Source organism: Dipodomys ordii, unplaced genomic scaffold (assembly GCF_000151885.1).
Source record: "Dipodomys ordii isolate 6190 unplaced genomic scaffold, Dord_2.0 Scaffold38, whole genome shotgun sequence".
Lineage (NCBI taxonomy): Eukaryota > Metazoa > Chordata > Mammalia > Rodentia > Heteromyidae > Dipodomys > Dipodomys ordii.
This window is the reverse complement of record NW_012267254.1, coordinates 11,346,573-11,362,530: the sequence shown is the minus strand read 5'-3', so window position 1 is coordinate 11,362,530 and position 15,958 is coordinate 11,346,573. Positions and strand designations below refer to the sequence as shown.

At 36.4% G+C, this 15,958-nt stretch overlaps 1 protein-coding gene across 3 annotated transcripts in view; it reads left to right on the top strand.

The window, feature by feature from the left end:
* Gria3 (glutamate receptor, ionotropic, AMPA 3) overlaps positions 1–15,958 on the top strand; it is a 286,749-nt gene that overhangs the window by 220,548 nt on the left and 50,243 nt on the right. For all 3 annotated transcript variants that reach the window (XM_013018079.1, XM_013018080.1, XM_013018081.1), the window contains exon 12: positions 6,443–6,641. In XM_013018079.1, coding sequence (XP_012873533.1) covers positions 6,443–6,641 — 199 coding nt within the window. The remainder of the gene's footprint in view (positions 1–6,442; positions 6,642–15,958) is intronic.

Genomic DNA, 15,958 nt, shown 5'->3' with positions numbered 1-15,958 from the left:
TTATATCTATATGCACAAGGCATGAACAGATTCAGTTTAATCCTCTTCCCCCTGGGTGGGAGATGGGAAGATGGACAGATGGAAAAAGCATACTGGTTAAGTATTAGTACTCAAGTTAGCTTTACTATATTCACAATCCTTTTAGCAGTTTTATAACCTGGTCAAATTACTAAATTTTGTCTAACCTCACTTCCTCATCTGCAAAGTGTAAAACACAGTGCCTGGCATATAAAAGCTTAATAAATGTTACTTGTTGTTTTTAAATTGATTTAATGAAATCTTCCTAATTTAATCATTACCAGTGGTTAATATTGTAATTAGTTCCTCCAAACTCAAATCTTAAGAATACAACTAAAACGCTAGTCAGTACAAAATTTTAGGTCTCTGATGAGAAAGAAAAAGAAAAAGAAAAAAATAGCCTCATCGTCTACCTTTGTTAGGGGCTCATTAATATGGTGCTCCGATTATGCTATAATATATTGTTTTTGACAAAAGATTGCAAGTGTATTGAAAGTTTATTTCCTTTGTAAAATTTGGTAGAACACATAAATAGTCCAGAATCCAAGTTCAGACAAACACTCCCCCTACTGACTTTCTGTGATGCTGCAGGGACATCTGAGGGCTAGCCAAATTGAAGATATACAGTTTGGAAGAATCACAGAAAAGAAAAATGTAAAGAACATATCAACTTGAACCTGATTACTATGTAATCCAGTGGTTTCACTTTTCTATTAACTTTTCAAGTATCAAGTGACTTGGTGTAGTAGGCAGAGGAATCTGTCCGGATTGGACATGGATCCTCCTCCATATGTGAATCCTCTTCTAAAACACAAAGTATGTACAGAATAATAAATGACATGAAGGGTATAAACTGAATGGGATCAAAGACAACAGCCTTTTTTCTCCATTGTAAGCAATAGCTTTTCCTCTACTAATGCATCACCACTGTCTTTGTCCTACTGTAAGTTCACCCTCAAAGCAGTCTGAATGTGGCAATAAATTAATGATGTAATAGCAGGATTTTTATTACAACTATTTCATGAGTTTTCTGGATGAAAGATGAAGTTTTTAGTCTTTGAGACATGGTTACTTATTCCTATCACAGAAGACTGTAAGAGCCAAAGATTGATGCTACACCTTTTGTCAAATTCTCTCCCAGACACAACATTGAATGGAATATAGAAATGATGCATGCTCTAGAAAAAGAAGAGAGAAAAAGGAATGATAAAGAGTCTGTACAAAGAAGAAGCACTTTGTACTTCCAGGTCTTCATCTCACAAAGCTAGTAATGTGCAGATGACAAAATTTACTTACAGGATGAAGGCTATAGCACATAGCTCATTTTTATTATCATTTCAGATATCATAAAATACATTTTATTATTAACTCAGGAACTTGAGTTTCTTATGATTACAGATAACAAGAATACTGTATATTATTTGATATACATGTCTTGTAGCTGCTAATTTACTTTCATTAACAGAAGGACTTCACTTGCATTTTTTTGAAAAGGAATGATATACTTCTTATAATGGATTTTATAAGCATTAAGTGTGCAGCATTTTACAGTCATTTTATTATGCTAACCTTGAAATCTGTCTTGTGCAACAAAACTGTTTGAAATGAATGTTAAATATTTTGAAGCTGCATTAATGGAAGGAAAGGTACTGGAAAATGACAGGTCTTTTTAACTCAACTATAAAGTCTTGTTTTAATAGATCCTTTATATAATGTGATGGGTTTGACCCATCCGTCATTTTTTATGTAGCCTCCATGTAAAATGTAGGTTTAAGTGGCTGTAGTTTCTCTAATGAGAAAAGGGAAATGTAAAAATGCCTGTGGAGCTTCTTCCCTGTGAGTCCACTGGAACTTTTCTCAGTAAAAAGATTTAAGTGTTCATGCCAAAAGCAGGGGCCTGGGAGGAACAAGGTGGTGGAGGTTGTACCAAATATTTTGTCAAATCTACTCTTATCTTAAGGGGATAATGTTGAGTGCAAGTATTCCCATCCCACAGAACTTATTTGTTGAGGTTTGTAAAATGTATTATACACTTCTATGTGGATATTCACACACACACACCCAGGCCCATCAGTATAATAAATCCTTGGTATGGGAGAAGACAGTTTCCAGGAACCCTTGCAGACCCAAACCTGTACATACTCAAGTCCCTTATATTAAATGACATAGTATTTGCATATAACCTCTGCACATCCTCCCATATACTTAAAATCATCTCTAGATTGACTATAATATGGACTAGAGTGCCAATGCTAAACAAATCAATGTTTAGGAAATAAGAACAAGAGGTTTGTACAAGTTCAATACAGATGCAATTGTTTTCCAAATATTTTCAATCCTCATCTGATTAGATCTGTTGATGTGGAACCTGATGATGTAGAAGACTGACTGTATAGCATGATATTATCTACATAATTGTCAAATTCGACATCCTGACAGAAAAGAGGTCACCAAAAGGACTTTTATATTTTGGTTTATTTTCGGTCATGTCAACAACCAATCTCAGCTGAGTCATGCAGATCAACCACATGATAATCTGAGTCAGTATGAAACTGGCCAAAATAATCAGATGATGATGTGCAGGCTTGATTTTAGATCAGAGAGACACAGCCACAGTCCATTAGCCTCAATAAAATGGAACAATGTAATTTCCATAAATTACTGTATTTTCCTCCACATTTCAAGAAGATGATAAAGAAACTATCATTAGTATTCACTGCAGCAGAATAGACCTCTTTCCACACCAAACTCCTGATTTTTGGAATTACTCCAATGTCACTTTTTACTATGGTCTCAGCAAAACCTTATCTTTCCACACAAGAACAACATTCTTAGTTCCATTCCAAATGAACAACAGATAATGTCATCCAAGCATATTTGGTTTTCCTGTAACTATATTTTGTAGAAAATTGTACCTGCTCTAATATACATACCATTCTGAACTTTCTGAACATTCTGTACTGATTATGCCAGGTGCTGGTGGCTCACACCTCTAATCCTAGCTACTCAGGAGGCTGAGATCTGATTATCACAGTTTAAAGCCAGCCCAGGAAGGAAAGTCCATGAGACATTTATTGTGAATTAACTACCAGAAAACAAGGAATGGAGCTGTGTCTCAAAGCAGTAAAGTGGTAACCTTAAGCAGAAAATCTCAGGGACAGCGCCCAGGAACTGAGTTCAAGCCCCATGATTGACCAAAAGAAAAATAATCTAGGTAATTCTTTCATAGCATGTAAATATAGGGGTTCTTCTTTATTTCTCATTTGTTCTTCCATCTCTTTATCTCTAAAAGACCTCAGTCTGCTTGTCTCTAAAACACCACTAATCCCCTAGAGATGGAGATTGTAAACGTTGGCATATATAAAGAAACTAGAATGTGTGGGGGCACATACAAAGTTGGCTATTATTGTCATTTTATTACCCTACTATTATGAATGTTGGAGCATTAATCATTCATGCAGCCACATTATTTCTAGAGTCAAGTAAGTTCACAATAAACTTTTTAACTTTTATTTGGTAAAAATGAAAAACTATGAAAAGTATAAATTCTTAATTGAAATGCTATGCTGTTAAGCCTACTTTTAGCATTGGAAAGTGTTACCGATTTTTTTCTGATTCGTTCACATGTTTTTACCTCTTCTAATTAAAAAAGAAATGTTCCTAGATGACATCCTGAGGGTAGTTCTATTAGTTAGAAAAAAATGTGCTGCAAAGAAGATTTTCACACCCAAAAAGCCCAGAAATGATATGTTTGGGAAATAAATAATAGTTGTTTTAGGCATTTAGGGACCAACAGGAATTGTAGACTTAAAAATAATGAAGTAGGTTTGTTATTAACCAAAAATACTGCTGTTCATCTAAACATTTACCAAAATTATTTAATCCGAGTTCAGTACCTAAAACAATTGAACTTCCCAGTGGCTGAAAAAGATTATCTTGGGAAACAGGAATTTGAATTTGCTTCATACTGGTAAAATATAGTACATACAAGAGCTTGATTTCTCAGCTCTCAGGCCAGAACTGTACTCTTCCCATAGAGCTTGGAGATGTGCCAGGCTCCTACACTTATTCTTTACTTTATGGAAGAATGAGTCCTCTTTCTGTGAGATTTCTGTGGGCATGACTGAACATAACCTAGCCAAAATGGAGTTTTGTCACACAGCAGAACTATTCTAGGGATGGTGTCAGAATGTTTTATAAAAACCTGGGGAAGTGATTTTTACTTCTGCAGACCAAGCTGACCCTCAGCAAAATTGTAAAGGACATGATTTCTCCTAAATCCAGACCCTCCACCATCATTGAGAATGAATTTTTCTCACACTGGCCCCCTAATCTCTCACACTCATATAATTTGAATTACATTCATGATGTAAACCATAACTCACAACCCTAGCTGTACATGAAGTTTTATGAAATGCTGCTGCTGAGACCCAGTGCCTATCATTTTGATTTAACTTGTCTGGGATCCAGCATGGGCAAGTATTTGGGGGACTTTCATTGTTTTGTTTTATTTGCCTTGACTAAGTTCCACAGATGATACTGATGCATAGGTAGAGTTGGTTAATTACTGATGAACAACAGTGTTTTTCAGTTTAGTCTGCCTGACACTTGCAGCAGAAATCACCTGTGATACTTAAGCAGTAGAGATTCTTGGGCTTTCACATATTCTGAATTTGAGTATACCATATGCATATGGTATAACACTCCAGGTAATGCCAATGTACAGTAACACTGAAAAACAAAATTCCTCCTCTATTAAAAGTGACTCATCTTCAGTTCCATTCCCTACTAATTGTATAAAAATCAATACTGTAATGTGTTTGCTACATTCTAATCAAGGCCTTTTAGAGGGTAATTTCAGCTGTAAATTCTATAGTGGGGCAGGAAAATGTGTTTATTTGGGGATGGGATAGGGAAGTGAAAGTCTTTTTGGTGCCTTTCAAACTCTATTTGGTAAATAGTTTCCTACCTCATTTGAGGCCTGCCCTCACTGGCTAAGGCTTAATTTGTAAAATGCAACCATTTTGATATACTGATACCCACTAGTCATATGTATATAAATTTATATGAAAATGATATTTACAATAATCTAGCTCCTTTATTCATGGGAGTTCAGCTCCACACAATGTTAATCTCTTTATTAAATTTAATAACGTTGGAAGGTATGATTTGACTTAAAGTGGTAGAGCACTAGGCTTGAGCAAAAATGTTCAAGCCCTGAGTTCAAGCCCCACAACTGACAAAAAAAATTAATAAATTCGAAGTAATCATGCTCATTTACTGGTACCTAACAGTCCTTTTTAAGAGTGGGAAGGTTTAACAAAGGAGGAGGCAACAATGCTTGATAAGAAATGTACTCATTACCTTGTCCATGTAATTATAACCCCTCTGTATGGTATTTTCACAATAAAAAAATTAAATTAAAAAAATTTTAAAAATTTAAAAAGTAGAAAGGTTTTATTTCTTTGATGGCATCCCTTCATAGCAGTGGTTCTTTAGATTGGCTAGATATTTTAAGCTGCCTAGTGAACATTTAAAAAAATACAGACTTCTGTATACTAATTCCAAAATAAATTAATACAAATATCTGGATGCTGCCTTCCAGGTTCTGGTTTAATGGATTTTTGGTGTACTTGAGCAGGATTTTTTTAGGATATCAAGTGAATCTAATGTGCAACCAAGGCTAAGAACCACTCTCCTTAAAAGAAATAAGAGTAGTTTTCTGAAAGTTGCTCAGTAAAGCTCACAGAAAGAGAATTCAATAAGTTAATTCATCATAAGGAAGCAGGAGATGGGTTTAAAAAGGAGGAATTTTTCCTGTGAAAATCTTGTTGTGAAACCTGTTCCGATAGCTGTGACTCACTGTAAAAAAAAAAAAAAAAATACCTGAGGTTAACAACTTATAAAAAGGAAAGATTTGCTTTGGCTTACAGTTTCAGAAGTTTCAGTCCGTGGTCACTTTTTTTTGTTTTGGGCCTGTGGTACATCACAATGACAGTGCAGGGCAGAGGAGGCCTGTTCACCTTACAGGTGACTGGGTATGGAAAGAGGGAGAGGAAGGGTGGAGTCTCCTCAAGGACATACCCCACCAATGATATAACTTTCCCTACCTAAGCCCCACCTTTTAAAGAACCTACAAATAATCCAACAGACTGGCAAGCAAGCCTCAACACATGGATGTTTAGGGGATATTTATGGTTGAAACTAGAGCAAAACTTGTATAATCCTGAAGAGCATTATTTATGCATCATCATCATATGCCATCATGATATGTGACTTTTGTCTGATGTTTTAATTCCCTTGCCTCATCTACATCTCTCCTTCATCAGCTTTACTGAAAACATTTTTTTTCTAGAAGTAAAAATAAGGATTTCTTAAACTGAGATCTGGCCTCTCTGGGCCTGGATTTGTTTTTATTTTGTAGATCACTCTCTGGGCGCATTGTTGGAGGGGTTTGGTGGTTCTTCACCCTGATCATAATTTCTTCCTATACTGCCAATCTTGCTGCTTTCCTGACTGTGGAGAGAATGGTTTCTCCCATAGAGAGTGCTGAAGACTTAGCTAAGCAGACTGAAATTGCATATGGGACCCTGGACTCTGGTTCAACAAAAGAATTTTTCAGAGTAAGTACTTTGCAGTTAATTGGGCCTGCTGTTTTTTCTTTTATTCTTACAAAGGTAAATTCGGAGTGCTTTTAATGGAGGGTTGGGAAAAGATAGGAATGTTATCAAAGGAGAGTATCTTCAATACTTTATGGCTTAGTTGGTGATCTAATTCATTGTTTTTTAGAACTAAGGCTTACGTGAGATGTAACAGGTTGCATGTTGAGAGCACTGAATTTTAACATATATTTGAATCCAAATCCTGCTGCAGAGTGATTGCTTCTCCTTGGACAAGTCATTTAACTTATGTCATCTGTGATCCCCTTACATGAATTATGAGGGGAATGAACTAAATACTATCTCTTTTTTCTAGTTTTTCTAAAAACAGTGCTTTGTTAATGTCTCACTGGTTCACGGAAGTTAGGTAATTGATCAAAACTCTGACAAATGATGAACTAGAAGAAATTACATATCCTATTTTAAACAGAGGTTTTCTATGTAAATGTAGTACAGTTGTTCCAAGTATATACATAGTGAGAATATAATTTTCAAGGAAGCTTATAATTGTTACAATTTCTTGCATAGACTTAGTCTCTCTGCCCCTTGTAGGCCAAATCTGATTGGGGAAACAGCAAATTGCTCACTAATAAGTTCATAAAGCTCTGTAAGTCCATTGACATTGCTAAGAACACAAATATTTTTAAGTTGCCCCAACAAGAAAAAAATGTATCCATTTGGATTAGAAAATAGACCCATCCAATACATTGCCACTGCTTTCTGCTGTAGCCACTATAACCACTTTTAGTAATGATCCAGAGTCACTTTGTGAGGTAGTGAGGAAAATTTTAGTCACTTTCTCCAACCAATAATCAAGTTATTGGGTGGCAAGTATAATTACTAATTTTTCCTCAAAGGTTCAGAGTAAACAGATGTTGTTTCTAAGCCAGCTTATTTTAATAAATCAGTAAGGAATATATTTCTATGTGTATTATCATGAGATTTGTCCAATTATTTATGGAAAATCAGGAAGAGTATATTTCTTGACATTACACCAATTAACTAAAAACTATTTTTACTCCCTGAAGGAGAGAAATATTAGTCTTTGGATACTTTCAGGAATTCTCAGTGGCTCGGGATATCCATATCTCACCTTTACACCTGTTTACTGAGATCATAATCCCCAACTGGGGATAAGGGCCATGTGTTAGAAGCATCAAAACTATATAAAGACCCTCTGAAATTAATCTGGACTCGAGTTTCCATATTATGTTAGTCCCAGGTGCTAATTTTGGAACAATCCCTGCCCCATGAAAGCACTCACATTTGTCAAGACCAGAATCCAGGGATTTCTATCTGCTGAATAGTCAGAATATAATCGGTTTGGTATCAACTTTCAACAAGCTTATGTTCACCATCCATCCCAATAGGCATCTAGTTGCTCTATGAATTAATTGACCACTTAGGATATCAAAACACTAGACTTGGACCCTCTGATAAGAGATATATGTTCCAGTAGAAAGCATTTTTTCTTTCAACAATGATTATCAATTAGAAGGTGTGCTTTAAATGGTAAGTGATAGATGACATCAATACTCATTACACTATCAAGATCCATCCATCCATACTTCAGGCAAAAGGAGGTTCTCTGATAAGATTTATTAGTGGTAAAGCTTGATAATGTGACTGCATAGTCATTGCATCTATTCCCAGACCCCATCCCTCACTGGTTTTGGTGTCTTTTATCTTCTGATACATTTGATGATGATTTCATTTAAAAAAGCATCACATTACTGGAGCCAATTTACATCAACATTCAATTCTGAGCAAAGGTATTAGTACATTCTAATTGGTTTGTGGTTTCTAATGCTCACCAATTCCTCTAATGCTCACCAATTCTAATGCTCACCTTTGCCGCCAACAAATTGTTCATATGGAAATTGAGTTGTTTTGAAAATCTGCTTAGATAGGCAGATGAGTATTTCTAAGTATGAGGAAATGCAAATTATTGTCGAATTTCCTGAATTTCACTTCTTCTTCCAAATGGTCACTAGTGACAGCATTAAGGAATCTGTGGGGTAGTCTCTCAGGGTAACACATAAAGGTAATTGATCTAAGAGAGAAACTGACCAGGACAGAAAAATCAACACTTTTAGCTTCTACTGAAAATGTTATATAAACCCAAAAAGAGTGTGCTGAGTATTCATATCATATAGGCATCCATCCCATTGGTCCTAAAGCCACTTTTTCTTGCCATGACCTCTATTCCACCACTCCTTGAACCCAAAGGGCATTGAGGCAGACTGAAAAAGTATATTGTCCACTCAGGGACTTGTCTGCCACAGTCATGTTCCTTCACCCCAAATCTTCAGCAATCTCAAAACATCAAGGGACTTGGACACATCTGGCTCATGCCTATCTACTAGGAAGGCTGAGATTTGAGGATCAAGGTTCATAGCCAGCCCAGGCAGGAAAGTCTTATCTCCAATCAACCACTAAAAAGCCAGAAGTGGATCTGTAGCTCAAGTGGTAGAGCACTAGCCTTGACCAAAAAAGTGCTTAGGAACAGCGCACAGTCCCTGAATTCAAGCCCCAGGACCAGCACAGACACATACAAAAATACCAAGGCAGTTTAAAAAATGTAACTCCTCCACATATAAGAAGTGAGATGCTGGGGCTGGGAAGGTAGCTCAGTGGTAGAGCGCTTGCCTTGCATGCCTGAGGCCCTGGGTTCAATTCCTCAGCACCACATAAACAAAACAAAAAACAAAAAAAAAAGAAGTGAGATGCTTTGATGGCTTGACTTCTGAATTTTAAATAATGAAACAAGATCACACACAACATTTACAAACATAATATCAACTCAGTTCTTCTCATTTTTCACTTCATACTGAAACCATGGAGACCAAATAGTAATAACATAAGATAGCCTAGGGCTACCCCTATAGTTTTCTCTTCCACTAAGAGAGAGAAATAAATAAAATAAAAATCTTTTCTAATTGCCCTGCAGACATTTTTACTCATCTCAAGCAAGGCTGCCATTAAAATGACTGTTTTTAAATGATCCCTTTGTTTCTCTCATTTTTCTAAGCTTTTCTTACCTGTCATCTTAAAATCATATAAAGTCACTGGCACAGAGGAACCTGTTCATCAGGAAAGGCAGACAGGGACTGAGCAAAATACATGCAGCTGGTAGAGACATCTGGAATATTACTATCAACCCTCTTGACTTGAAAACTGATTTCCTTAGACAGTAACTCCAAAACCAAATATCCCAACAAGAAGCAGAGGCATACATGCTAAAAAAAAAAAGTCGAAGTCAACAATTTTATTGTCATTGCTCAGAGAAATGCAACTATGATTTAGAAAACTACACCAAAATTATCATTCTCCATTTGGTTTTGGAAATTTAACCTGATGCACATTCATTCTACAAAGTACCAGTGACAAGAGAAAAAAACAATTGCAAAATTCTCTCCACCTACAAATCACTAAAATTATTAAGATATCCAAATACATAAACATATCTTCACAGAAGAGAGTTTCAGGGATAAAAAGTGAGGAGTTGGGTAACTGGAGATTTGCCCTTCAACCATAGGCAGGACAGAAGAATTGGCTTTCATCATGAGACCACTGAGGGAGTTATCTTGGTTTTGAGTTTCAGACACTGTAAGACCCACAATGCACATGGGAACTAACTCATGAATAGTGTTTTGTCTCAACACAACAGCCTTTTTTTCTCCTCAACTCCCAGGATTTCGTTTCTTTTAATTTTTCTTTCTTCTTCATTTTTTTCTCAACACTCTTTTGACTGCCTTTCCATCATTTAATATTTTTTAATTTAGGCAGTGAAAGGATGATTGGGGAAGTAGTCTGCGCTAATAGTGTTTATATTCTGCTTACACTTTCAGAATCACACACAACATGTACACACACAGTGTATTTTAATTTGGAGTCCACATTTCTTCACTATTGCTTATCCATAAGAATATTTTTGAAGTATATGAGAAAAAGACAAAAATCTTTTTACAAATGCACCTGTGCAGAGTATGTTGATAGTTTGACATGACCAAAAACGTTCACCGGTAATTTTAAAGTGCATTGCAACTGTGTCACATACATAATACGTTTGTGACTTCTTCCTCCAAACCCTAATGTTATGACACACCAAAAGATACAAATTCTTTTGTTAATTTTTTCTCACCAAATTTATGAGGAATTTGAAATCCTTCCAGACAATATATCTAAGTAACTATAACCAAATAGTATTCATTTAAAGACCCAAAGGATGTGGGAAGATATTTAAAGATATAGTCAAGCCATACACAAAGGAACATATAATAGCAAGTGCAATAGAAAAGTTATCAGGAAGCATTGGAAGGTCAGAGACATCTGCTTTACATACTATTCAGCAATCTTGGAAAGTAAGAGCTAAACGAGGTGCCAGTGGCTCACGCCTCTATACCTAGCTGTTCAGGAGCCTGAGATCTGATAATCATAGTTTGAAACCAGCCAGAACAGAAAAGTCTGTAAGACTCATCTCCAATTAGCCATGAAAAAAAGCCAGAACAAGGAAGAGTTTGAAGCCCTAAGTTCAAACCCTACTACCAGCACAGAGAGAGAGAGAGAGAGAGAAACAGTCAGGCAGGAAGGAAGGAAGGAAGGAAGGAAGGAAGGAAGGAAGGAAGGAAGGAAGGAAGGAAGGAAGGAAGGAAAGAAAGAAGGAAAATAAAAACTGTCTTCCAGTGTGTTTACATGGCTATCTTATCAACAAAGTCTTACTTCCCAATATCATTATGCATTAAAGACCTTATAAGTCAAGACTAGAGAAGGAGCAGTAGCCAAAAAGTAAGAATGCTGAAGCTTGGACAAATAGGTCTCTGGAAGCGATAGATATTGAGACATCTGTTGGATTTCCCTCAGCAGCCAAAGGTTCATATAGTACCACGGAGCTTCCTTGCAGGCATGTTTCAGCAGGGTGGAAAGGGCAATCTCCAAGAAAGCACAGATTGACCTGACAACATAAGCATATAACTGAAAACACATCTAATATGAGAAAGTGTGGTAGAGGCAAGTAAATAATAATGCTTTAGATTCCATTAGTTATTCATCATTATTTTAAACACAGACAATCCATACATCTCTATACACAAATTAAATTCTACCTTGTGTCTAAAGTACCTGTAAATACCTTCTTCACCATCATTGGAGGTTATTTGGGGAACTATATTGGCTTAAAATATACAAATTTCATGTAATTATGAGTATATGATTACCCCTCCAGATAAGCTGATTGGTGTTTATTTCCATGGAGCTATTTTGAAGCATGAGGCAATTTATGGGCTTGCTTCATGGTGACTTGTAGAAGGATTAATGATTTACCATAGATAAAATAAAAGTCCTTTCCTATAGGAACTCATGGACTGTCATATTTTCAACCACATTCACATACATTACCATAGTCAAGCAACAAAGCAATCGTGATATGTAGCCAAAATAGATGTTATCATTTATGCAGGAGAAAACTGAAACAAGATGATATTGTGAACTAGGACTTGACTCTCTAGTATTTACAGAAACATGGGGTTCTCTGCATGAATCAATCAAGCGTCTAATACAGCACATGTTAAGGCATCTGTATCATTGCCTACTTGATCTGTGCCTTCATTCTCTTTGATAGATCAATTAGAAAAGCACAACTATATCTTCTTTAAAAGAAATTTTGTATGCTCTGACAACTTCAAAGGAATCTGAATAAAAAGGCAAAGGAAAAGAAGTCATTCATTAAACTAGAATGAATTTCATAAACACAACAAATCCCTATACATGGTTTGATATTCTTTCTGTCATGCTAAAGGTTATGCTATGAATGAGGCTAAAATAGGAAAAATGAAAATTACTTTTAGTTCCACATTCCCCAATGTTTTTCTTTGGGCAAGGAAGATTTGGCACCAATTTTCTCATTTATCAAGGAAACTATTCTTTGTTCTTCTTTCCTTATGGGGTTAGTGAGAGGCTAATATCACAAAAGCTCTTTAAAAGATAAAAGGCTCTACAAATCCCAGGAGATCATAGGTAAAGGTTACAGAAACTGAGTGATTAAAATATAAAGGCTGTAGATTATGGCACACAACTGAAAGCCAGCATTGCAGAAGCTGAGGCAGGAAAATCAAGAGTCCCATGCCAATCTGTGCAAAATAGCAAGAGCTTATCTCAAAATAATTTTTTTGGTCGGTCGTGGGGCTTGAACTGTGGGCCTGAGCGCTGTCCCTGTGCTCTTCAGCTGAAGGCAAGCACTCTACCACTTGAGCCACAGCGCCACTTCCTCAAAATAAAATATTAAAGGTGCTATGGAGCCAGGCACCAGTGGCTCACACTTATAATCCTAGCTACTCACATTCCTGAGATTAAGGATTGCAGTTGGAAGCCAGACCTTGCAGAAAAATGGTAATCCAATTAACTACCAAAAAGTCAGAAGCAGAGCTATAGTTCAAGTGAACAAAAAAGCTAAATGATAGCTAAGTAAGAGTATGAGGCCCTAAGTTCAAGCCAAAGTATAGGCCAAAAGTCAATCAACCAGTTAATCTAAATAAGATGTTGTGGCTGTAGCTTAGTGATGGTAAAGAGCTTTCCTAGCATAAGGCCCTGAATTAAATCCTCAACTTCACAAAGGTATGTATATATGCATATATGTATGTATCTACATATTTATACACTGATATGCAAAGGCTTTCCAGACAAGCCTCCATAAAGATATGAAGAGTATTTCTTGGAAATAAGAAAATATTTGCTATCTCAGTGTAAGAAATGGATTGTTTACTCTAGCTTTAGAAAGAGAGAGGAAGCTAATTTGTAACTTCGCACCAGCCTCCAGATCACATTCCTACTTCTAATTATTAAATATTGCTGCTGATCTCATGTCCTAGTCAGTCCATCTTTAGTCATTCCTTTGTGGCCTACAGATTCAACTATTTCAACAATCATGATTTTGAGCTGCCCTTGAAGACCACCTAGCAACTCCAGGTATCTTCCAAGGTGGCATGCAAGCCATCTGCCGGAAGTAACCAACCATATGGATATTATTAGCCTAACTCTGTTTGTCCTCCCACATAACCTACTTGCTTATGAGAGCATTTCACAGCCCAGAAAGCCTAAGGGGGTTCAGTCTCAGTTCTCCTTGAGGCTGCCAACTCTCTCAGACAACATCAGGGTAATTAACATCACACCGGATTTCCAGATCCTTAGGAGAACTATGAAAGTCTCTTCCCTAGAAGAACTTATCTAAAGGAGCTCACTATTTTTAATCTGACAAAGTCAAACCATCTGATAGCCTTCCAGTTGAACGAATGAAGCCCATCTGTTCAATTAAGATTTTCTTGGGTTCACCTGGCAAACCTAAACAGGTTAATTATTTACAAGTCCTCTACATCACCATGCAAAAGCTGAAAAACCTGAATATAAAGTAAAATTTCAGCATCCTGAGACTCAACTGACATGAATAAATAACAAGGATGCTTAGTTGTATTCCACATCTAAAAGGAAAAGATGTTCCCAAAAACAAAACCTTACTGTGAATTTTTTTCTGAAACAGCTACTAGGTTGATATTATGTGGCCAGATTAATTTCAATCTTTAACATGTACAACTTTTGTAGAGAACAAATATTCAGGTTCTATAATACCAGGGAAATAATACAGGAAACATGCCAGAATTCCTACCTTCTAGGAAGTTACATCCTGTTGGATGGAGACAAAGAGTAAATATGTAATCAGATTGATGACCTGATATAATAAAAGACTAATTTCTCAACTGATACAGCTCTTGGGTGTTATAAGACATAATGGTTTATGGTTAGAGATGACTGTTTTAAACTGGGAGCTTGGGGGTAGAGGGAGGACTCAGAGAAATACCTTTAAGCAGGTAACACTACAATTAGAGATCTGAATGATGAGAGAAGGCAACTATGTGAAAAATCTAATGGAAGAGTATTACTAAGTAAATGATAAATGCAAAAATACTGGAACAGGAACAATCCTGGAGTGCTTTGAGGAACAAGAAGAAAACCCATGTGGCAGAGAATAAAAACCCATATTAGAGTTAGAATGATGGAGGTAAATCAGAGCCATTGTATTTAGGATATATTTTAGTAGTAAAGTCACAGGATGTGCTGATGGATTAGATGACATTTTTGAATGAGAAGAGTCAAAGATGAGTGCCATGTTTCTGTTTCTGCAGGCTGTTTCTACAGCCATTTTTCAATGATCACTAAGGAAATACACATTCTACATTCTTTAAATGATCCATAGAGGGCTGGGAATGTAGCTTAGTGGTAGAGTGCTTGCCTAGCATGTACAAAGCCCAGGGTTCAATTCCTCAGTACCAGATAAACAGAAAAAGCCAGAAATGACACTATGACTCAAGTGGTAGAGTAATAGTCTTGAGGAAAAATAAACTCAGGGACAGTGCCCAGGCCCTGAGTTCAGTCCCTAGGACCTGTACCCTTGTTTCACATTTTGTTATTTTCCCTTCCCCTCCCCAAATTAGAAAAACACATTTACAAGATGCATGGCACCAGAATCAAACACAGTGAAAACAGGGGTCTTTCCATAGGGGAAGAACACAGAAAAAAACAAAAGATATCTCATAGTACAGTATAAGTATATTAAAAACAACAGCAACAAAGATAAAACCTCTTGTATTCCTATCTTGAGGTTCATTCCCCTTAGACCATCTTATATGGTCATATGTACATAGCTTTTGACCTTTTCTACTTGTCTGGTAAGATTATCCTAGACATATACTAGTTATCGCAAATAAAGGAAAGCATGGGACCTATGTTTCTTTGGGCTGGCTTGGTTCACTTAGTATAATTTTTTCCAAGACTTTCAATTTCCTAACAAATGGGGTGGTGTCATTCTTCCTAATGGAGGCATAGAATTCTTATATATATATATATATATATATATGATATATATATATGTATATATATATATATATATATCACATTTTCTTGATCTATTCATCTACTGAGGGACATCTGGGTTGGTTCCATATCTTAGCTATGGTGAATAATGCTAGTATAAACATAATTGTTCTGGTAGCTTTAGTATGGCCTTGTTTGTGATCATTTGCATAAATGCCCAAAAAGTGGGATTGCTGGGTCATAGGAAAGCTCTATGTGGAGTCTTTTGAGGAACCTCCATATTACTTTCCAAAGTGGTTGAACAAATTTACAGTCCCACTAACAATGCAGTAGGGTTCCCTTTTGGCCACATCCACTCTAGCATGTGTTGTTACTAGAATTCTTGACTATAGCCATTCTAACTGGGATAAGGTGAAATC